The sequence below is a fragment of the Phyllopteryx taeniolatus genome, chromosome 1 (assembly GCF_024500385.1).
Source record: "Phyllopteryx taeniolatus isolate TA_2022b chromosome 1, UOR_Ptae_1.2, whole genome shotgun sequence".
Taxonomy (NCBI): Eukaryota; Metazoa; Chordata; class Actinopteri; order Syngnathiformes; family Syngnathidae; genus Phyllopteryx; species Phyllopteryx taeniolatus.
The window spans coordinates 46118114-46141222 of record NC_084502.1 but is presented as its reverse complement, the minus strand read 5'-3'; the positions used below and the strand labels follow the sequence as shown (position 1 = coordinate 46141222).

At 39.3% G+C, this 23109-nt stretch overlaps 1 protein-coding gene across 6 annotated transcripts in view; it reads right to left on the bottom strand.

The window, feature by feature from the left end:
- LOC133489283 (interleukin-1 receptor accessory protein-like 1) overlaps positions 1-23109 on the bottom strand; it is a 232364-nt gene that overhangs the window by 50494 nt on the left and 158761 nt on the right. For 5 of the 6 annotated variants that reach the window (XM_061798204.1, XM_061798214.1, XM_061798222.1 and 2 more), the window contains one exon: positions 10766-10840. In XM_061798204.1, the coding sequence (XP_061654188.1) occupies positions 10766-10840 (75 nt within the window). Of the gene's footprint in view, positions 1-10765; positions 10841-17560; positions 17719-23109 lie in introns of those variants that run through there. The other variant, XM_061798247.1, reaches the window with a different exon arrangement.

Sequence of the window (23109 nt, the reverse complement as noted above, 5' to 3'; positions counted from 1 at the left end):
TATTTGACTAATCTGTGGCAATAAAGGCGGCATGGTGGACGACTGGTGAGCACATCTGCCTCACAGTTCTGAGGTCCGGGTTTCAAATCCCGGCCGGGCTGTGTGGAGTTTGCACGCATAGTAGGTTAATTGAAGACTCTAAATTGCCCGTGTGTGCAAATGGCTGTTTGTTTATATGAGCCCTGCGATTGACTGGCGACCAGTTCATGGTGTACCGCGCCTTTCGCCTGAAGATAGCTGGGATAGGCTCCAGCACGCCCGCGACCCTAGTGAGGAGAAGCGGTAAAGAAAATTGATGGATGGATGTGGCAATAAAAAGAAATACAAAACATTAAATGGTGATTATGATGGTGGTACTTGGTGGTACTTGGTGTAAAAAGCTTGATAACCACTCTTCCACGTAGTCTGTATTCTTCCCACTCGGCCTAAGCATATTACTAAACTGAGGAAAATAAACTACAGGATTCCCTCAGTAGCAGCGAAGGAATTCAAAAGTCTTTAATAATGATATACAAGACAGAGAGTTACAGTATATTGCATGGTAGATGTTTTTATATTGCACTACAATATATCGACATCTCTACACTCTATCATAACTATTGATGGCAAGTGAGAAGAATTTAGCTATTCTGATTCCATGAGCAATACTGCTCTACTCCTTAGGGATACTGAGTGTATCCCTAAGGAGAAAAAAGAAAAGTAGGTGACCTACTTCTCAAAGTATGTAAAGATACTAAAAAGCTCGGTGCAGGTTTTGCTTGATATCTGCCACCAATTATAGATTGTTTTCCACTGGATAAGTTTCTCAATATTCCACCCACTTGGGCGACGGACATTTGGGAATATTTACAGTGCTCCTTCTCCATTGAACTTGATTCAAAACAAATTCAGAAATACAAAAAATAATTGTTTTGGAAAAAAGAACATTTGACCTGGTTTTGAAAAATACTTTTCCCAGTTCCCACCATAATAGAAACCCTCTTTTTACAAAAGGCCACATCCAGAGAGGAGTCAGGGGATCCTCTCAAGAGACATCAGAGAGAGGTTGAGCGTCAGAGTGGCCCGCAGTGACGGCCGGTTGTCAACACTTTTTTTTTTCTCCTCCTTGCTCTTCCATCATTCTCACCGTGACGTGAGCCCAATCACGGCAGAGAACGGGGCGCTTTAAGCGGCCGAGCGCCGGTCACAGCACCGGTTATTTTATTTTCCCACTGTCCTCCTCTCACTCCCCACTTTCTTCCCCCATCACATCGTCTGACTCATACCCTAGAACGAGGGGCATTTTTTTTCTGAGATGAATCGATAAGGGCGCCACGGTGGCCGACTGGTTAGAGCGTCAGCCTCACAGTTCTGAGGAGCTGGGTTCAATCCCCGCCCCCGCCTGTGTGGAGTTTGCATGTTCTCCCCGTGCCTGCGTGGGTTTTCTCCGGGCACTCTGGTTTCCTCCCACATCCCAAAAAACATGCATGGTAAGTTAATTGAAAACTCTAAATTGCTCGTAGGTGTGAATGTGAGTGCGAATGGTTGTTTGTTTGTGCACGCCCGCGACCCTAGTGAGGAGAAGCGGCTCAGAAAATGGATGGATGGATGAATCGATAAGTGGAATTGTCGGGCAAGCTAACAAATGACTCCTAGGAATCGAATTACTGTGAACCTAAAAAACAGAACTGATTTTGAATTCCATCCGTAATCATAACGATGAAAACCAGATCAATTACACCAATATCGATAATGAGCATCCTTACCGTCCTTATTCATACTTTTAACCCATCTGAATATATTATGTCCTGCTGCTTGCTTCTTGTTCAACTGCTTAACCCAATCGCCAATCAATCAATCCATACAAGCAGTAACTATTAAACAACATGTGAAACCTTGACTGAATAACCACTGGTATGTTTTAGCTAAAGTAACAGACCGTTGTGAGGCTTAAGAGCCCATTAGGCTGACGTATAAGGATCACGGCATTGGTACAAGAGTTGACAAGAAGAAGAAATGCAATTAATTTGTAGTGCAGTAATATATCAGTTAACTGCCAAGCAGAATAATCAGTGTATTCTTGCAATACACATTACACAATGTGTATATTGAGCATTTCCTGAAAGTGAAAAAGCAAGATGTGCCTGAACTGTGTTGCCAAACAGCTCGAGGCTGAGTTTCTCTTATCTTGCCTCTGTTGTATTTTGACCTCAGGTGCACAACAGCCTTGTTCTTCTTTGTTTGCTTCCACTGTGAAATTGATTAACAATAGGCATTAATTGCAGCCAAGTTTTGGGGAGAAACACATTGTCTCTTGTCCAGGAGGGGAGCTTTCTTTAAAAATCGACAGAGAAGGAACTAATAAAATATGCGAAACAAATTGCAATCAAAGTGAACATTCATTCATTTATAAGTTGTTATGCCCTCAAAGTTAAAACATACATTTCCCAACTACCAAAAGATACATTGCAAATAATCTTTATTTATAACTGCTTTCAATACAAATGAGTGAGTGAGTGTGTTCAGATGAATGAAGTAAATCAATAAATGAAGTGCACATACAGTGTTTAACAAATTATTTTGACGACCTGTCATAAAAATATAAACAGCATCATTAAGTGCTTTAATGAAGACTATTTTTTTCCCCCCCAGTGAGCTCTCACCATTTTAGCATTTGGAACAGGAAGGAGGAATTTCAAACTGATTTTACCGTTTGACGACCCTAGTGAAGATAAGCGGTGCGGAATAATCAGTACAGAAAATGAATGAATGAAAGATAACCAAATTGAATCTGCTCACGAGGCTTCTCTAAGAAGTCCAATTAATCAATCAGGGAAACTTTTTTTTCTTTGCAGGGATGCAAGTAAATAAGTATAATTTGAACTCTTAATCGAAACATGAATTGCTTTACGATTGTTCCAAACTAATACATTAAAAATTTCATGGATAGTAATAATTATGATTTAGCATTAAAAATATATTTTCAATAAATGACTTGTATATTATGTTGTATTAACCATTACAGTAACATAAAAACATTTAAGTATAACTAATGCTGTTAGCTTCAGGCAGTTGCAGCATAAACCACATATTTTGTATTGGTCTGATAAAATTGTTAAACACTGTACACATTGCACCACGAAGCTCTCAAGCGGTCTGCTATACTGTTGCATGGTCACTTTGACACACTCGTTTCACTGCTGGAGGCACAATTCACCACAGGAAGAAAAATAGTACTTGTGTCTCCATAGCAACTACATTAGTTTGAGTGCATTGTAACGAAGTCATCCAGCAACAAGGATCAGAGCAAGGTCCATGAAGGCATGCTTGGATTAACTGGAAAGCCCTGACCTTAACCTTCCCAAACACCTTTTGGGTTGAACAAAAGAACAGAGATGACATGTGAGCCAGGCGCTCTCATCCAACATAACCGACCTCTGACATCACAAATATTCTTCTGGATGAATGGACACAAAAGGAAACAATCTTAAAATCATGTAAAAAAAAAAAAAAAAAAAAAAAGATCCCACAAGAGTCTTGTGACAACACTGGAAGCTGTCATACCTGCAAAGGGGGCAAACTCTACATTTATCTTACACTTTCACATGTTTTAGTGAAATGGTTAGATGTCCCTATACTGTCTATGTCAGTGTTTCCCAACATTGATTGAGCCAAGGCCCCCCATTTTACATAAAAAAACATCAAAGAAATATAATGAAATAATGATGATCTTGTCTGAATTCACTCACAAATTTAGTGTAAATTACGGGCCTGTTTAAATGCACACAAAGCTGATATACTCACAAAAAGCCATGACTCATTCTATTGAATAAAAGGCATCAGGTGCCTTCTGCCATCTGATGGAAGAGAATTTAATTGTTCTGCCTGTCACTATACGTCGCTGGCATAGGAAGATGAACAAGGGTATTTGTAATTAATAAATAAAAAATTTCAGACAGATAAAAATGAAATTGGATCATTTTCTGCGGCACCCCTGATCTCCTCTCACGGCACCCTGGTTGGGAATTACTGGTCTTTATAGCGAGAGAACGTGTGGGGTGACAGGGCGATGCCATGAGCAAGAACAGATGGTTGAGACTTCAGCCATTGGTTAGTGAGTCAAAAAGAATACAGTGATGAATAAAAGAGATGACTGGCGAGAGAGACAGAAAAAGGCCTGAAGTTCACTGCAGGAAACAGGACAGTCAAAATTGTTGAGACCTACAAAATAACACCAAAGGAAAAAAAAAAAAGTGTTTGGAAACTATGCTTTGGGTGTTGCCTGTTCTGCTCTGATCTAGCATCTCTGGATCTACCTGAAGGCAAAAAGGGCCTGGAGTTTTGTGTCTTTTCAGCCAGAAGGGTTGGACAAGAGGTGCCCTGATTTAAATCTAGTTATTTGTTCGCAGGTCAAAACAGAAATTTGCATGTGAAAAAAAAAAAGATTACACAATGACAAACCTTTTTATACTCAGCCGCCATTAAGAGCAGTAGGACCATCAACACAATTTACAGTAAGTGTGTCTTTACCATAGTTATTCCTTAATACTTCTTAAGTCCCAAAAGCCCCATTTGAACGCAATAAAAAAAAAGACCTATTTAAATGCATGAACAATTGCCATTAAACTGTGAAAATGAAACCAGCCCTGTGGCTGATATAAAGAGCCTAATACGTTTGCTATCAGTTCTGCACAAGCCTTACATCTTTGCAGACAGCAATTTTCTGGGCGAGCCTGGAAGGAGGAGCATGCTGTTGCCTAATTAGAATGACACAGTGACATGAAGATACTTGCATGAATGCTTGGTATTGTCTGGGATGTTTTATTGTTGAGAGGAGAGTCAGGGGTGCCATGTTGCGGCTATCCCTGCAAAGCCACCAAGCCCTGCCTCCACGCTTTCATCTCACGCTAAGAATTGGGACAACAATATGATTTTGACCACGTTGTTGTTGTTGTCGTCGTTGTTTTAGAACTATTTACTACAGTCCAAAAGGGACATTGGACAGGACTATGTAGTAGTCTAACACTGGAAGATCTCAAAACATAATGGATGGTGTAGAGCAGTACAATGTGTTCATGCAAGTAGCAATTCAAACTGGAATTGCTTGCATTTGAAGTGTAGTCACAGCTTAGACCTAAAACTCTGACATTGATTGTTTGTTTTATTATTTATTTCTGATTTCCTTTTGTGTCTATTTCATTTATTTTTCTCTTATTTTCTAGCCTCTAGTGCTACCTCATAGAGCAAGGTGTTTGCTGTTTCGATATGCATGGGTGTTTGTTGACTTACATTCCTTTTTAAGAACTTTGTACTAAAGTGTAGAAACTAATTTGTCGATTAAACCCAGAAAATACATGGAATATATATGACCAATTACAGTATATAGTACTGTATTACAACACTATTCAGGTCAGCTGATATTTGATTCCTGATTTATGGTATATACATATTGTATCTAAATACTTAAAAAGTACAGTACACATAGTGATACAGAATGTGAATGCTAAAATTGAAGAAAGAGATAACGCTGCAAAAACCTCACAAAGCTGAGTCCATGGAGTAGATTAAAGACATTCAGAAATATCAAATTGCCAATCCTGCAGTGAGTAACAATATGATTGCATTTGTACAGTATGTGCAACAAATCTTAAAAACAGATCTGCTCTCCAAACATTTGTGCCATTTGGCAAACCTTGCAAACTAATTTTGTGCTGCTTCAGCTCTCTGGCTGGACATCAGAGACCGCTCTATCACTAAATCTCATACAAACCGACACAGCTGCACATGCATAATCTGAGGTTGGCCAGGAGACCAATGCAAAAGCAAAGAGATCCTCTTTCAAGGTCACACTCCAGGCGCCGAAGAAGCATCTTGGTCCAAGATGGATGACCAGCCTCACGCATAATCAGAAGGAAACCATCATGTTCATGGCTCATGGATGCACAACAATTTCCTCAAACTCAACTGGGATAAATCGGACATGATTATCATCGGCCCCAACTCCCTCACCAAAGACACCCACAATTTCCACCTTATCATCGATAACTCCATCACACATTCCCAACCTCGGTGTAATTGTCGACACCAACCTCTCTTTCGACCACCACGTGAAACACGTCACCAGAACTGTCATTTATTTACCTAAAAAACATAGCTCGTCTTCGTTCACCGCTTTCCTTCCCTGCTGCAGAAACCCTCATCCACACTTTTATCACTTCAAGGCTCGATTACTGCAACAGCATTGTCTACGGTTCATCATCCATAGTACATTCAAAATTCTGCCACATGCCTCCTCACTCACACCTGCTTCTATGACCACATTATTCCTGTCCTTCAAAACTCTACTGGCTTCCTGTCCCCCAACGCATCAAAGTCCTCCTCACCTAAAAAGGCCTCCATAACCTGGCACAGTCACACCTGCTTCACCACCTCTCTCCTTCCCGCCCCCTCCATTCCTCTGATGCAAACCTACTTTCCCTAACACTCAGTAACAAGCACCAAACCTGGGGCGACAGAGCCTTCTTTGAGTGTCGAGAAAAGCGCTTCATAAATAAAAATAAAAATATGTTTTTATTAGTAGTATGAGCTCTCAGAGGGCTGTGTAATCATCCATCCATCAATCCATTAGCTACACTGCTTATTCTGTTCAGGCTCATAGGGAGATGGAGCCTGTACGCTAGATGACTTCGGACAAAAGGTGGACTACACCCGAGACTAGTTGCCAGTCAATTGCAAGGCAAGTGGAGACAACGACAACGATTCCCAATCACATTCACATCATCACTCAGTGAAAACTGAACCCACCCTGCTTGCACAGAAGTCAAGTGAGTGAACCACTACACCATCAGTGACTGTCTTTGCGATCCATCCACTCAAAAGTGAAATGTCTCAATCAAGCATTTTGTGAGTTAAGGAAATGAGTGATGGGAAGTCATTGCACAACTGTAGAATCTCATGAGATCTAATGAAAAAGCAGTATGATATAGTCTGCATTTATCATATTCCTCTTTGATTGACACTAATGAGGAATTCATAAACAAATATGTTAATTACTGTAGTTGTAGTTTGCAGTGGAGTACAACTACACTGCGTCACACTATAGATGCAGTATTTCTAATATATTTGTGTCAGTTTCACACCTTTCTGAAAGAGACTTTCACACTTATGTTTGTAAATGATTATTGGGGAGATAATGCTTGTAAGGGATCTCATTTATTGTATTCTATTTCATTAATCTTTATTTAACCAGGAAAGGCAATTGAGAAAAGATTCTCATTTGCAATGCCGACCTGGTTGCAGGCAGCAGAGTAAAACACGGCAAAATATATAAAAATAAATCCATACAGTATACAACAAACTGTACAATGTCATATATTACATATTTACATAATACATTACATTACAGCATAGCATATGATGAACAAAAGGTTCATAACAGGCTAAAAACAGGTGGCATAGTGATGTACAGCATACCTCTACATTTCAGGCATATTAACTAGACTTTACACGGATTTGATCGGGTTGATCGATATCGGCCGATATTTAGCATTTTAGCTGATCGGCCGGCTCCGCAAAAGACATTTATTTGAATCCAAAAGCTAGTTTATTTTTAGCCTTGTTGCGTGTCTTTTGACGTAGTCCTGTAAATATCTACAGCCAATGATGTTCTTTATAAAAAAAATATATATATATTAATTAAAAAAAACGTCGGCGGTGTGAGACAGACAACACGTAATGCGTAATCAGACTACAAGACAAATTTGCTCATTGACTGTTTTTTGTCAAAGTCTTTATGTCTCAAAAGTGTTCTCTCTCAATTGACTAGAGCAGCTCCAACTACCGGAGACAAATTCCTCGTGTGTTTTTTGGACATACTTGGCAAATAAAGATGATTCTGTGTCTGATTCTGATTCTGATTCATTTGTTCTGTCTGTCACTATGCCTCACTGGCATAAATAGAGTAACAAAGATACATTATTTATTGTAAATAGAATTTTTTGAGCAATTAAGTGCACAAGTATATACAGTAAATGAACAGGTCATTTAAATAGACACATTCCTCCATCTTGTGATCGGATCGGCGATCGGTTATCGTTTTTTTAAACTCGCTGATCGGTGATTGGCCCCAAAATTGGCTGATCGTGTAAAGCCTAATATTAACCATTTGGGACAGTTTGCAGGTACCCACTTTCATCTGGAATAAAACAAGGCATGATTAAGAAGGACTTCTTCCACCTTGCGAATCTTGTGAAATGGATTTTACTAATTTTTCCTCCTATAAATGTTATGCTGCTTTGTAGCTATGTCCTTCCTCATTTTTCTTTCACTTTCTCTTGTATTCTTTACCAGATCTTTGTAGATAAAGATTGATGCTGTACAATAACTTTAGGTGAATAAATACGGCCTCATTGAAACAAATGATATAATTTTGATTTAAAAGCTTCTAAATCTTTGCCATTCATGTAGAGCTTTGTGAAATTTCCAGAGATGTTTTAGAAGTGCGATGACAAATGTGTGTTCGTTATTTGCTGGCAAGTGTAGCAAAATTACTTACTTTTGTTATATAAAATAAAATACATCTGTCGGTTTAATAAGAACCCTGAAATCTGTGGCCAACAAAGACGATAATACTAACAGGTGGACGATGTACGAATATAAAAAGTTTGTGCATTGTGAATGAAAAACTTAAGTCTGGCGAACATCATACAATGTGTGTGCCACCTGGGGCCACTCATCCAAGCGCAATAAATGTTTTGTGATCAAATTAATGTCACAATAGCATTGAAAAAAACATTTTTTTTTTAAATTACAAAATATTTGTGTTCATATTCTTCCCATTCTTTTTGCTTTAATGTGTACGCCACTTTCACATTTCAATCTTTTTCTTTTTGGGCTGACATAAAACAATGCCGGTGGTTTTAGAGAAAAGAAATGGAGCAGCATTCAAAAGCTGATAGTGATTGTCATGACGTGCTGACCTTTCTATATTTGTGGTATTTATCTCAACCATGATCGATTGCATATGTCGAGCTTTCTACCACATTCCACAGGACATTGTCAATGGGAGGCACAACAAATTAATAAGAATCGGTATAGATTGAAAAAAATGTAGCTTCAATCAATCCAAGATGCCAAACATGGTATTGTCAAATCAAGACAGCTGTCTGGGGATGATGGTGTGATCATCACTGACATTGACAAAGTCAAGAAAAGGTTACGCAAATAAAAAGTCTACACGGCTTCCGTGAGCTTGGTACAAATTCTGTCTTTTACAACCCCTCATTTGCGCCACACAAATCCCATGTCCATTGCTGTTTGACGATAAAATTATGACATTCAATACCGATTTGCTCCGGTCAAGTAGCTGGCGGTCATTAACAAGTAGGTTTCACCTCGTACTTGGCGATATAGCCTGAATTTGATGGCACACAATTTCCCCCCCCCTAATGTCGATATTTGATATGACTCGATATTTATTGGATTAAAGTTGATAAATGTATAAATAAAACTAATCTATACCAAATTTATTTCCTTAATAAAGCAGAAGGTTTATTTGAAAATTATAAATTTCACACAGAAATTGATTATTTTTACCTTTTTTTTTTTTTTACTTAAAATTGCATTGGTATGACTGCAGAGCTGCCAACCTATAGAAATGTACTTCCATAATGATTTCTCTCATCTGACTTTCCTTTTTTTTCTTATATCAAAAACATTACTGCGGGACAGTTATTGCAGTATATTATGTAATAGGATAAAATAATCTGCCAATGTCTGGCAACCAGTTCAGGGTGAACCCCGCCTCCTGCCCGATGATAGCTGGGATAGGCTCCAGCACGCCTGCGACCCTAGTGAGGAGAAGTGGCTCAGAAAATGGATGGATGGATAAAATAATTCTGCATACTGTTCAATTGTATAACATAATCATCACTCTGTCGTAAGACTCTCATTGAAAGATCGGCAATGCGCTATATCACTTGCTGTATGACTGCTGTTCGCGTAAAACAAAATGGAACTTATTTCTTGGACTGATCATTGACTCCCTAGAAGAGCTTTTCAACAATAGAACGTGAACAAAATGACAGACCCTACTGATATCATCATTTATGAAACACTTAATCATAACAATATAAATATAAAATATAGATTTTTTTTAAGAACTTTGCAACTATTAGCAATTTGATGCAAGAGTAATATGTGCCTGTTTACCAAGTGCCATATTTTAACCATGTAAGCAAGAAATGTACCCCCCAAAAAATAAAAAATAAAAAAGCTCCACCATGACCCATTTTCTCTCTTGCAATGGCTCAGTATGTTCCAATAAGGCATTCAGCTTGAATTTTCCCAGGAGCTCCTGAAAGAAAAAATGCGTTCTAAGGCAGTCACAGGAGGTGTAATCAAGCTTACCATGGTTCCTCATAAAATGCACTGAGATTAAGTGTCGATTCATTACATTCGAGCAATCATAAGGCGCCCCACTGGTGCATGAGCATGTTGGATTTGATGAGTGTAAATACAATTTACCCACTGGTTGGTAAACTTACAATTCCTACAAGCACATGTACACCATATGCCTTATAAAAAAACAACAACCACAATTCCATCGTTAAGTAGAACAGGGCCTACTTCTTCATCGTGGAGATGGGTGGTGTGAGGATTGGCTAATCAAAAAAACGGAAACAATGCCATCATAATGAGCGGGCATATGCTGTGAGTATGACACCATATGCAATGCCGGCAAGACACAACCAACGCACCGGTTCCAGCATGCAATGTGATTCTTTACCTAGTGCCATCTCGATGGCGCTGGTCTGGCTCTCGGATGGGGAGAGGATTTTGGGCGGCTTGTCTGTCAAAGGAGCTGCGGGAAAGACAAACAGAGAGGGGACCTTTAATAATTTAATTGCGAAACCTTGACAATACAGACAAAAGGAAGGTAAGTCCAATGTACAGTGTAACAGCGGTCTGAATCAAGAAGTAAAATATTTCTCAAGGAAATTATAAAACAAAACAAAAAAACATGTACCAGGCCAACTATATTTGAAACATTTAAGATACATAGATCAAAAAAAGTGTTTTCTTAGAAAAATTACCACCTGGCTTAGTAGAGGACAGACAGTGGCTTAGTAACAGAGGATATGCACTCAGAGGCTCCTCGTGCTAATGAATCCCTGCAGGTGAGACCCGGTAGGTTTTCCATTATGCACACTTGGAAAAGCAAAACATTTTTTCAAATGACTGGTGGCATGATTGGTGCTGGATGGGTAGAAATGAATAGATGGACAGGACAGACGTTTTTGAGGCGCACACCTGGATACATCCGGATGCATAGGTAGCTAGTTTTGGAAAAAGACGAGTCACAAATCCAAATACGGTCACCGGTCACCATGCTCGTTGTTGAGATGACTCGGGGTGGAGGAAGGAGAAACTGCTTTTGTGAACTCATTAATGACAAATTCAGAACAAATGCAAAACAAATTAAAGGAAGAAAAGCAAATTATGCACTTGCTTGTGCTTGGCGTGCTTCAGTGCTGTGTGAAGAAATCTCATTACCTTGATTACACCTTTCCCCACAAAGTGTGCTGCGATTATTTGTTTCATTGTGAGACTGCGTGAAGAAGCTCGAACAGCAAACAATGCCGTATTTAAAGGCAAGACCGCGCATAAACCGAGATGTCACGTCGTGTACACGGAGCCATAAAATCCAGCTTGCAAAATATGAAATACATTCCGATTTTGCATAAGATAAAATTTCTCCTGAAAGTGGCACCAGATCATAATGGTGCAATTTTAGATTTAGTGAGACTCTGCCATGTTGGAAGGCACACAAACACACACCACACACACACACACACACACACACACACACACATTTCTTCACAGAAAATTCAAATTCTGTAGTGGGTTATGATGAGTGGGAGCGGGCTGGCTTGTAGCTAAGGGGCACCAAACACATCCAGCCTGGCCTGCTTCGCAACTCACTTAATGCACGTGCACACAAACTCACGGAGCAACTGGGGAAAACAACCATGTGATCACATGATAATAGATGGATCGAGGAGGGTTGGGAGTGGTGAGAGGTTGATTCAAGCGAAAAAAAGAGCTTGTTCTCTCCCATTAACTCTCCCATCACTTTCCTTCCCTCCTCCTCTTTGCTGTCTTACGCTCAGTCCGTCTCTTCCTGCAGCTCCCTGGGGTGACACGAAGAAAGATGAAAACTGAAGGGAAAAGAGGAGGGGGATGGGTAGTTGCACTGCGCTGTTCACACTTCATTAAAGACCACTTCTGCAGATGAAGAGCAGGAGTTTGTGTGCGCGTATGTAGGAGAGAAAAGAGCAGTTTTTGGAAGCAAACTTTGTTATTGGAGGTGTATGGTCACCATTTTGCATGGAATTCCATTCCATCAGTTATTACTTCTTCAGACTGATGGGGAAATCTGCTTGATATATTCATATTGTACCTGCTTCACAAGATTTGTGGACCCTACATGCATTTAAAGTGTGTGAGCCTGCCTTCTGATTCAACAATTTCTGTTATGATTCTAGTTCTAACAGTGCATTGGTGCTGGTTTTTGTTTTTATTTTATTGTTTTTCTGTCTCCTAGCTGAATGTGGATGGGCGTGGCATCATGTGCATACCTGAGGACTGGGGACAAATAAAGATGATTCTGATTCTGATGACAATCCACTGGGCTCTGGACTTGCCACCATTGCCAGATCCGATGAATGTTCAGTTTGCTTTTTCGCTTCTGTATTTCTGCTCTGCACTGTCCATGTTTACTCTGGTCAACATATTTCTCTTGTTCTTGATTTGTTGTTTGTTCTTAACTTGAGAAGTTAAGATTCTGTTTCTCCCGTGGCACTAGTTACTGCTTTCCAACACTTGTTTAATAAAAATGTTTTGTTCCTTAGTTATCCAGTGATATCTTCCTCCTGCTGTGGCTATGTTCATCTCTTTAAGTTAGTTTTCAACTGTTTATGTTATGACAACCCCAATTCCAATGAAGTTGTGATGTTTTGCTAAACATAAATAAAAACAGAATACAATGATTTGCAAATCATGTTCAACCTATATTTAATTGAATACACTACAAAGACAAGATATCTAATGTTCAAACTGATAAACTTTATTGTTTTTAGCAAATAATCATTAACTTGGACAGGTGGAGAAAAACACTGAGAAAGTTGAGGAATGAACACCTGTTTGGAACATCCCAGAGGTGAACAGGCTAATTGGGAACAGGTGGGTGCCATGATTGGGTATAAAAGGAGCTTCCCTGAATTGCTCAGTCATTCACAAGCAAAGATGGGGCGAGGCTCACCTCTTTGTGAACAAGTGCGTGAGAAAATAGTCGAACAATAAGGGCAATGTTCCTCAACGTACAATTGCAAGGAATTTAGGGATTCCATCATCTACAGTCCATAATATCATCAATAGGTTCAGAGAATCTGGAGAAATCACTGCATGTAAGCGGCAAGCCCGAAAACCAACATTGAATGCCCGTGACCTTCGATGCCTCAGGTGGCACTGCATCAAAAACCGACATCATGTAGTCCGGACCTGTCTCCCATTGAAAATGTGTGGCGCATTATGAAGGGTAATATACGACAACGGAGACCCCGGACTGTTGAACAGCTGAAGCTGTACATCAAGCAAGAATGGGAAAGAATTCCACCTACAAAGCTTCAACAATTAGTGTCCTCAGTTTCCAAACATTTATTGAATGTTGTTAAAAGAAAAGGTGATGTAACACAGTGGTAAACATGACCCTGTCCCAGCTTTTTTGTAACGTGTTGCAGCCATAAAATTGTAAGTAAATGATTATTTGCTAAAAACAATAAAGTTTATCAGTTTGAACATTAAATATCTTGTCTTTGTAGTGGATTCAAATAAATATAGGTTGAACATGATTTGGAAATCATTGTATTCTGTTTTTATTTATGTTCAACACAACGTCCCAACTTCATTGGAATTGGGGTTGTATATAAAAGCGTTGTGTCTCATATGTTGCTCATATGCTCTGTGGCTATAATAGAAAGCATGAACTCGGAAGCCAGGACTCACAAGTTAACCAAACTGAGCTCAATACAGCAGAGCTACATGACTGACAAGCCAACATAGAGCAAATAAATGATCGCTCCGGATTTTGCCGCAACCTATATGAGCATTTGGTGACATTTCAGTCGTAGCAGAATGTGCATATTCAACTGTCGAGGCGTTACTCGAAGGTAAAGAAAATAATTGTTTTTACTTGACATGGGCATAACTTGTTCTGACTTACTTAAAGGTTAGGCTTACTTTGCCCGTTCAGTGTTCCTCGAAATTGCTGGTGCTTTACTTAAAATTGTTTCATTGTTTCATTCTTCTAAGGCACAGGCAGATATTAGCTTTTTCATGGAAAACAAAAAAAATGTAGTCCGAAATCATAATTTTCGTATTCGAATGAAAACAAATCAAAGCACCAGTATGACACATATTTTATTGTGAAGCACTGCAATGCTTTTCTTTACTTCCACCGCCATTCGGACTTACTTCACATCGCTTCTGCGTATGTACGCATTGTAGCTTCACAGAGTAAATAATAAAGTTTGTTTAAAAAAAAGCCTATATTCTTTGATAATATTATCCCATAGTTCATGTGTGATTTTTAGTACTTCAATAGTTCTTTGTTCTTGTGTGACCTAGTAGCTTAATTATTTTTTGCCTCCTTTCTCAGTGGCTCTACCAGCCTCCCTTTTCTCTCAAGGACAAGGTAACCGTGTGACTAGGCCTTTTTTCCTTGACTCCCTCTCATTTCCTTTAACTGAGCGTTGCTCTTCCATGTTCCTTAGTGTCAGAAAGAGGAGCGAAGCTACTGTAAGCTTTCTGTCTGTCTCTCTCTTTGCAAAGATTTCATTATAATGACGAAAGAGAAGATTGTTTCCTGATTTAATTCCAGAACAGATATCTGAGGGGTAAGGGAGGACATCTTTCTATTTCAAGGGGATCTATCAATTATACTTCATAGTTGCATACATAACTCATAACATAAGTGTGTAAATGAATGTCTGGTGGTGACTGTAAATTAAATAACTAGCCTAAGCAAAGCAGCATTATCAGTGCCAAGCGCATCTTTGTTGCAAAACCTCCCAAAAAGAAACAGCGAATGTTGGATGCAGTCTGTGTGTTTGAGAGACGAAGAGTGGAATCTTGGCCAAGTGTTTGGTGAAAGTGCATTGTTTGATTGATTACAGGAAGATCTGTTGTTCGCTGTGGATACTGTATGTATCTGTGTGTGTGTGTCGTTATATAATGCTTTGTGAGCTGTTGCTGGCGGGGAAAATAAGTTGAGGATTGGTGATTAACTAGTGTGATGCTGTGATATTGTGGAGCAAGAGGTTTGTTTTGTTTTTTTATGAAGTAGTAAGAATGAGGCCTAGAGACCTCAAAAGGGGTACCCTACTGATAATAGACAGTTTCCATTAGGGGGGAAAAAATAAGAAAAAGAGGCTGCTCAAAATCTTAGAATAGTGCAACTCAACGTTCACACAATATAATAATATTGATCAAATTAAGTTTTTATTAAATTGGGATAATTATCAGTGTATAGTCAAAGTTTAATATAGTACAATTTTAACAATTTCAACATAAACAGATATTTAATCCTTAAAAGGAATGTTATGTGCTGCAAATTGCATTGCATTAGGACATTTTGAGATTTTTTCTTTTTACAAAGACACTGAATATCGCTAATTGTTTTTCTTCGTTTCTTCTTCGTCTCCAGTCATGACTTTGCGCTGATGTGTGTTTTTGTGCTATGTTGTCTGTTCTCTAACCAAAACACTGCACATTTCTCTCGTGAAGATTTTTATTTATTTATTTATTTATTTATTTTTTTTTAAATCGGTCGGCGCATGACTAACTTTAAATTTAAACAGATTTTTCACAACATGCATACATGGTTTGCAATGCGTCCTTGTTACGAATTGAACTTCATGCGCAATTTTCCTTTTTTTTTTTTTTGTTGCTTGCTTGACAAGTCCCAGGTCAAATCCCACCTATTGGGCTACCAGCAAATGTGGTATAGGGTTAATCAGGAACTCTCTGCCGATTCAAAGCTGGACTGATTATGTCGTGAACATTTTTACATCAAGGTCAACTGACTGAGTTTGTGGTTGGCAAGCTGTTAATTACACAATTGTTTTGGGCCAAATTCTGTCCACTATTAACCGCTTTTTGGTTTTCGAGAATGTCTTTTTGTTTTTGTATTTGAGCATGGGTGGGACCATGTGTCACTTTATTAAATGGAAGGGCAATGTCAGGAGTGGTTTGATTTTTTAATTTTTGGTGTTTTTGTTTGATTTTTTTGTTTTTGTGCTCTCACAAGTCGCATCACACTGCATTATTATTATTATGCTTCACACAAGTGATTACCACAAATCAGAGTTCATAGATTCACTTAGAGCCAATTCGACAGGCTGCAAACACAGCATCTAAATTAGCAGTATCATAGTGATACATAAGATGACTGTTTTACAAACATTTCATTTTTATCATTTTGAACTCTTTATGGAACATTTACTTATCTGGTCTGAAAAATGTAATTTCTAAATTTCATGGCAGCTATGTGGAAATGTTGCCACATTCAACATGGCTGCCACGTAGGCACGTCTGTTAATAGGCTCTAGTCATATTGGAAATCTATCACCCGGAAACACGTCTCCCAGTCTCTGCCTACATTGCGCCACAGCGCCAGTCAACAACAGTGGCCAATTCAGGGTCTATTTTATCGAGGTTCCACTGTGTGTGTGTGTGTGTATACATACATACATACATACATTCATACACACACATATATATCTAGGGTCGTGTATATATGCATGCATGGTCATGTTGTACCTCCCCAAAAAAGGGTGCGACCAAATCATGGGCTGGTGTGACATACTAAAAAAAATGGTCACACCAGTGCTACCAGTGCAAAGGTTAGTGTAGAGCCTGCAAAGTCAGCTGGGATACACAGCACACCCGCGACCCTAGTGAGAATAAGCAGTACAGAAAACGGATGGATGGGAACCAAAACAATTTGAAGTCGAGACAGAGGGCAACCGGAGCCCTCCGAATTGTAACTGAGGTGCCCTGTCGTAGATCAAGGAGCGTCCTTCATTGTACAGTATTGCTTTATCACTTAATATTACTTTCCATTTGTCCCTGGGCCCAAAATAATTCATACGAAATATCTTTAGTATGTAATTCCATGTGTAAATGTGCATTTAATTTTTTTTCCAACTGTTTACAGTATTGGTATTGTTCAATGAAACACAGTAAATAGCATGTAGCATGACAAACGCAAAAAACTACTGTAAATGTACGGTATGTGTTCTTTGACGACTTACCTTTCCCAGCAAAAAGATGAAAGTTGAGATTATGGAGAAAAAATATAATCAGGCCATATACGCTGCGATCAGCTTCGTTATATAGCTGTATGTTATTACACACACAGGATATCTATGCAGCCCAAAGCATTCAGCATCCAATGATATTGTTCTGATTTCATGTGATGATGTGCAGTGATGTATCAACCAGCATCATATCATCCACTGACCTTGTTTTGACTTTTTTCGTCTTGGGGTCAACGTCTCTTCAGAGGCTTTAAAATCCATTCGGCTCAATGAAGTTGAGTTAAATTGAAAAACAACAACAGTGTCATGGTCTGTGTTTTGGGTTGTGTTTAGTTTTGTTCCATGTTTTCCTGTGTTCCATGTTTGTCATGTGCTCATTAGGTTGTTGTATCCACCTGTTCCAATCTACCTTGTGTCGACCAATCAGCTCTCTCCAGCCACTCGTGTCTTGTCCAGGTGTTCCTCGTTGTCTCGTCAATCTGTATGTATTTAGTTCCCTGGTCTGTCGTTGTCACATGTCTTTGCCATGTCATAGTCGCCAGTTGTCAGGTGTCATTGTCAGGTGTCATTGTCCCTATCTGTTCCACGTCTTACTCACAGGTCATAGTTTGTTTCCAGTTTTAGATATTCAAGTGTTTCTTTGTTACTTTGGTTTGGTAGTTGTCTGTTGTGGGACTTTGTTTATTTTTGCTTTATCCAATATCCTTGTTTGCTCTTTTTGAAGATGAAATATTATTTTTTTGAGACTCCCACACTCCTGCCTTGCCTCCCTGTTTCCCTGCAATTGGGTCCTCCATGTTCTTGCCTTGCGTTCCTCGCCTTCGCCCTAACCACGTACGTGACAAACAGAGAAGGAACACTGCTCTTGTTCTGCTTGCTGGAATTGTTTAAGATGATATAAAGGCAAGTCGCCATTGGGCAGCGCTAGTAAACTGAGAATGAGCTGTGTAATTTGTTATGATTGTGTTAATTAGACCTTGTTTGTGCCATAATGAGGACTGTCAAGCGACTGGGAGCATGGGAACAAATTGTACAGGTGCTGTATTGAGCCTATCATTGCTGTGGATTTTTAAAAATGCAGATTCTCTCCTGGCAGCAAATGACTTCTCTCATTCCGCCTACTCTCCGCATGGTAAATTATTTCTCTGCTCTGACTGTGAAAACTTGTCTTTTAAATCCATTATTCCCCTATTTTCCACATGCAAAACCATGTGAGATACAAATCTTTTAATTAAGATTTTACAAGTTGCTTCCTCCAGCTCCAAAGATGATCTCGTTTAGCGTTAGCTTCCCAAGGACAACTTCTATCTCTGTTTGGCTGGGTAGATCACACATCTTGCAGACTACTTTTGATTTAGCCTGCGCTGCAGGGTATAAACATTACTGAGTGCACCTCGAAGTTCTCAAACAGACACACTTTGTTCAGAGAGGGCTCTGCAGTATTGTTGTAAACTTTTAATTATTTGTGTGACGGACACAAGCTGTACCAAGTTGGACTATTATTTCTAGAAAAGTACTTTTTTGACATAACCAACAGTGACGAGTACAAATGTTTTCCAATGAAAAGTTATTGAGCTTTGATCTCACTACAGTTGCCAGTGCTTTTTGGTGGGTAGCATTGGACGAACATAATTTGTGCATTAAAGACTGCACAGGCCCCTTCAAAGCCGATCGATAGTAGTTTTTCAGTTATTCTAAGAAAATGCTATGCTATGACTTACTTTTTCTCAGTTTATTTCTGAAGTGACATTAAACAGACCTCTTACAAATAAGAATTTGCATCCAGGACTGTTGCAACTAGTAATCGATTATTCAACTGACAGTTCTATTGGAATAATCAAGTACAAGGATAAAATATGTTTTTGCTTGGTTAAAGAGCAATTATGAATACACAATAGAAAATTCGACATTTCACTTCATAATGAACGGCCAATTGGTTTCCTCTTCGAGCGAATCAACAGTTATTCTTAAAATCACATTGTGCATAAAGCAGGAAACTGCATTTTCTTGTCTGCAAACATTTGTAGTGAGGCAATTTCAAACACAAATATAGATTTCAGTTTAAACTTGGTATTTCTTTTGAGTATAAAAAACATAAGACATTAATTTAAAATAAAGAGGAACACAAGTTTGTCGTCTTGTGATAAAGGCACAATTTTATCCAACTGTGGTATCTCAGTCGGAACACTACGGGGCACTGTGTAAAATATTATGTTAAAAAGAGGCATTGAAAAGCGCACGAAGAATATAGTTTTGTCTGATCGATTGGTAAATAAAGTGAATTAAAAAAGAAATACAAGAGTGATTCTTGAGAACACTACACTGACCAAACCAGACTGTAATGTACAGGAAGCCCAGACAGCAGACGGCCGGCCCGCCGTGTAACTATTTGCATGATTGCACACAAAGCTAGCTGCTAATGCTAATGAAAACAAGTATACGTGACGTTAGAAGCGTGAGTCCCTCAATGCAATGTAGATTTTGTTGTTGTTGCAATAATTAACGTCCTTATTGTCATGTTAAATGTCGTTGTCGTCATTTCTGTGTATGTTAACAGTGGTTCTTGGAATGTATACATTATTTAGTTGTCACACCTATTGTTGATTTACGTTGCACTGTTTTTTTTTTTTTTTTTAATGAAACCATTACTTTCGGTAGTGTGTGTAAGAACGACCTCTTGGTCAAGTCCTCTACCAGAGCGTGCCCAACAGGGCGTTAACTTTTAAAGGATAATAAGAACTAACTTCACATTAACAATGATAGTGTGGACCACTTTGCCCTATTAATTAATCATTAAGACATTCAGCATTATGAAGTCACTTTATAATTTTTTTATAGTAAAACAATAAGTTTCACATGTACATACAGTAGCTATAGCAAGAGAAAGCTACAAAGTATTGGTTTCTCAGTGCTTTTTGTCAAAAAGGAAGTCTTTTCAAGTCAATGGGTTCAAGTCCAAGTGAAGTCATGAGTCATTGCTATTCAAGTCCAAGTCGAGTTGCAAGTCTTTTAACATCTTGTCAATTCGAGTCTAAAGTGATCTAATTCATGGCTTGAGTCTGACTCGAGTCCAAATCACGAGACTTGAGTCCACACCTCTGGTGTTACCTACTGTATGTTACTACTTTTAACAACATTCAATAAACGTTTGGGAACTGAGGACACTAATTGTTGAAGCTTTGTAGGTGGAATGGTTTCCCATTCTTGCTTGATGTACAGCTTCAGCTGTTCAACAGTCCGGGGTCTCTGTTGTTGTATTTTACGCTTCATAATGCGCCACACATTTTCAATGAGAGACAGGTCTGGACTCCAGGCAGGCCAGTCTAGTAACCACACTCTTTAACTACGAAGCCACGCTGTTGTAAAGTGTAGAATGTGGTTTGGCATTGTCTTGCTGAAATAAGCAGGGGCGTCCATGAAAAAGACGTTGCTTGGATGGCAGCATATGTTTCTCCAAAACCTGTATGTACCTTTCAGCATTAATGGTGCCTTCACAGATGTGTAAGTTACCCATGCCATTGGCACTATCACAGCCCCATACCATCACAGATGTTGGCTTTTGAACTTTGCGTCCATAACAGTCCGGATGGTTCTTTTCCTCTTTGGCCCGGAGGACACAACGTCCACAATTTCCCAAAACAATTTGAAATGTGGACTCATCTGACCACAGAACACTTTTCCACTTTGCATCAGTTCATTATAGATGAGCTCGGGCCCACAGAAGCCGGCGACGTTTCTGGGTGTTGTTGACACATGGTTTTGCTTTGCATAGTATAGTTTCAAGTTGCACTTACGGATGTAGCGCCGAACTGTATTTACTGAGATTGGTTTTCTGAAGTGTTCCTGAGCCCATGTGGTGATATAATTTACATATTGATGTCGGTTTTTGACGCAGTGCCGCCTGAGTGATCGAAGGTCACAGGCATTCAATGTTGGTTTTCGGCCTTGCTGCTTACATGCAGTGATTTCTCCAGATTCTCTGCACCTTTTGATGATGATATGGACCGTAGATGATGAAATCCCTAAATTCCTTGCAATTGTACGTTTAGGAACATTGTCCTTAAACTGTTCGACTATTTTCTCAAGAACCTGTTAACAAAGAGGTGAACCTCGCCCCATCTTTGCTTGTGAATGACTGAGCAATTCAGGGAAGCTTCTTTTATACCCAGTCATGGCACCCACCTGTTCCCCATTAGCCTGTTCACCTGTGGGATGTTCCAAACAGGTGTTTGACAAGCATTCCTCAACTTTCTCAGTCTTTTTTGCCACCTGCACCAGCTTTTTTAGAACGTGTTTCAACCATAAAATTCTAAGTTAATGATTATTTGCTAAAAACAATAAAGTTTATCAATTTGTCATTATCATTAAATATCTTGTCTTTGTAGTGTATTCAATTAAATATAGGTTGAACATGATTTGCAAATCATTGTATTCTGTATTTATTTATGCTTAACACAACGTCCCAAGGCGGCACGGTGGACGACTGGTTAGAGCGTCTGCCTCACAGTTCTGAGGACCGGGGTTCAATCCCCGGCCCCGCCTGTGTGGAGTTTGCATGTTCTCCCCGTGCCTGCGTGGGATTTCTCCGGGCACTCCGGTTTCCTCCCACGTCCCAAAAACATGCATGGTAGGTTAATTGACAACTCTAAATTGCCCGTAGGTGTGAATGTGAGTGCGAATGGTTGTTTGTTTGTATGTGCCCTGCGATTGGCTGGCAACCAGTTCAGGGTGTACCCCGCCTCCTGCCCGATGATAGCTGGGATAGGCTCCAGCAGGCCCGCGACCCTAGTGAGGAGAAGCGGCTCAGAAAAAGGATGGATGGACAACGTCTCAACTTCATTAGAATTGGGGTTGTATTTTTTTTTTTTAATGTCCTCAATAATGAGGCCCTCAGTTAATATTGACATTTTATTTGTGGAGGCTTAGCGCCTTGCGTTTAAGCTATAATATATAGTAGATACTTTACTCCTATCTCCTATTTTATTGTATTACTTTCTGTATAAGCATGTAGCCTGTGTGGGTACCTGTGCATACATGGCAGAGCCTCATAGCGTGTAAAATGCAGTAGTGCTCATGGGTTTGCATGACCTGGCAAAATTTGTAGGAAGCGTACCATCTTTAGGGAGAACATGGGTGATGATTTATTTTATTTCTAATAGGATTCGAGTTGGACTGCAAGAAATTTTAGAGTGGTACAATCATTATACAAAACAGCAATGGGTCATCATGTTTTCGAAGGAATTGCCGATGTTTCGCAGGTTCTGCTGAGGTGTGTAAACATATGAGCACGACTGTAAAAAACCCATAATAGTTAGAGAAGAGGGAGATTTTTTAACATAAAGTACCTGGAAAACTATTTAAAGGAGGAGGGGCCAGCCATGTAGAGGTGTCTTTTTGTTGTTGACTATGTGCAAATCATTTTCATTCTTGATTTAATCCAGTTTATGTTTATCATGGTTTGCCCTGGTTGGGGCCTGTTAGTAGAATAGGTTGGATGTTATCTGCAGCATAATGTTATAAAAGGGGGCGTGAGAGATTCAGTAGATTTAAGGCTCAGGGGACAGGAACACTTTCTCATTTTTCTCATCCAAGAAGCACAATGTCTGGTATACGGAAGTCAGGTCATATTAATTTTTTTCTGTTGTGTAACTTAAAGTGAATCAATAATCCAGTGAAGCAAAGTAGGGTGTATACTGTACATATAAAAAAATTAAAGTGATACCATGTTTTTAATAGTAGACTCAAATGCACA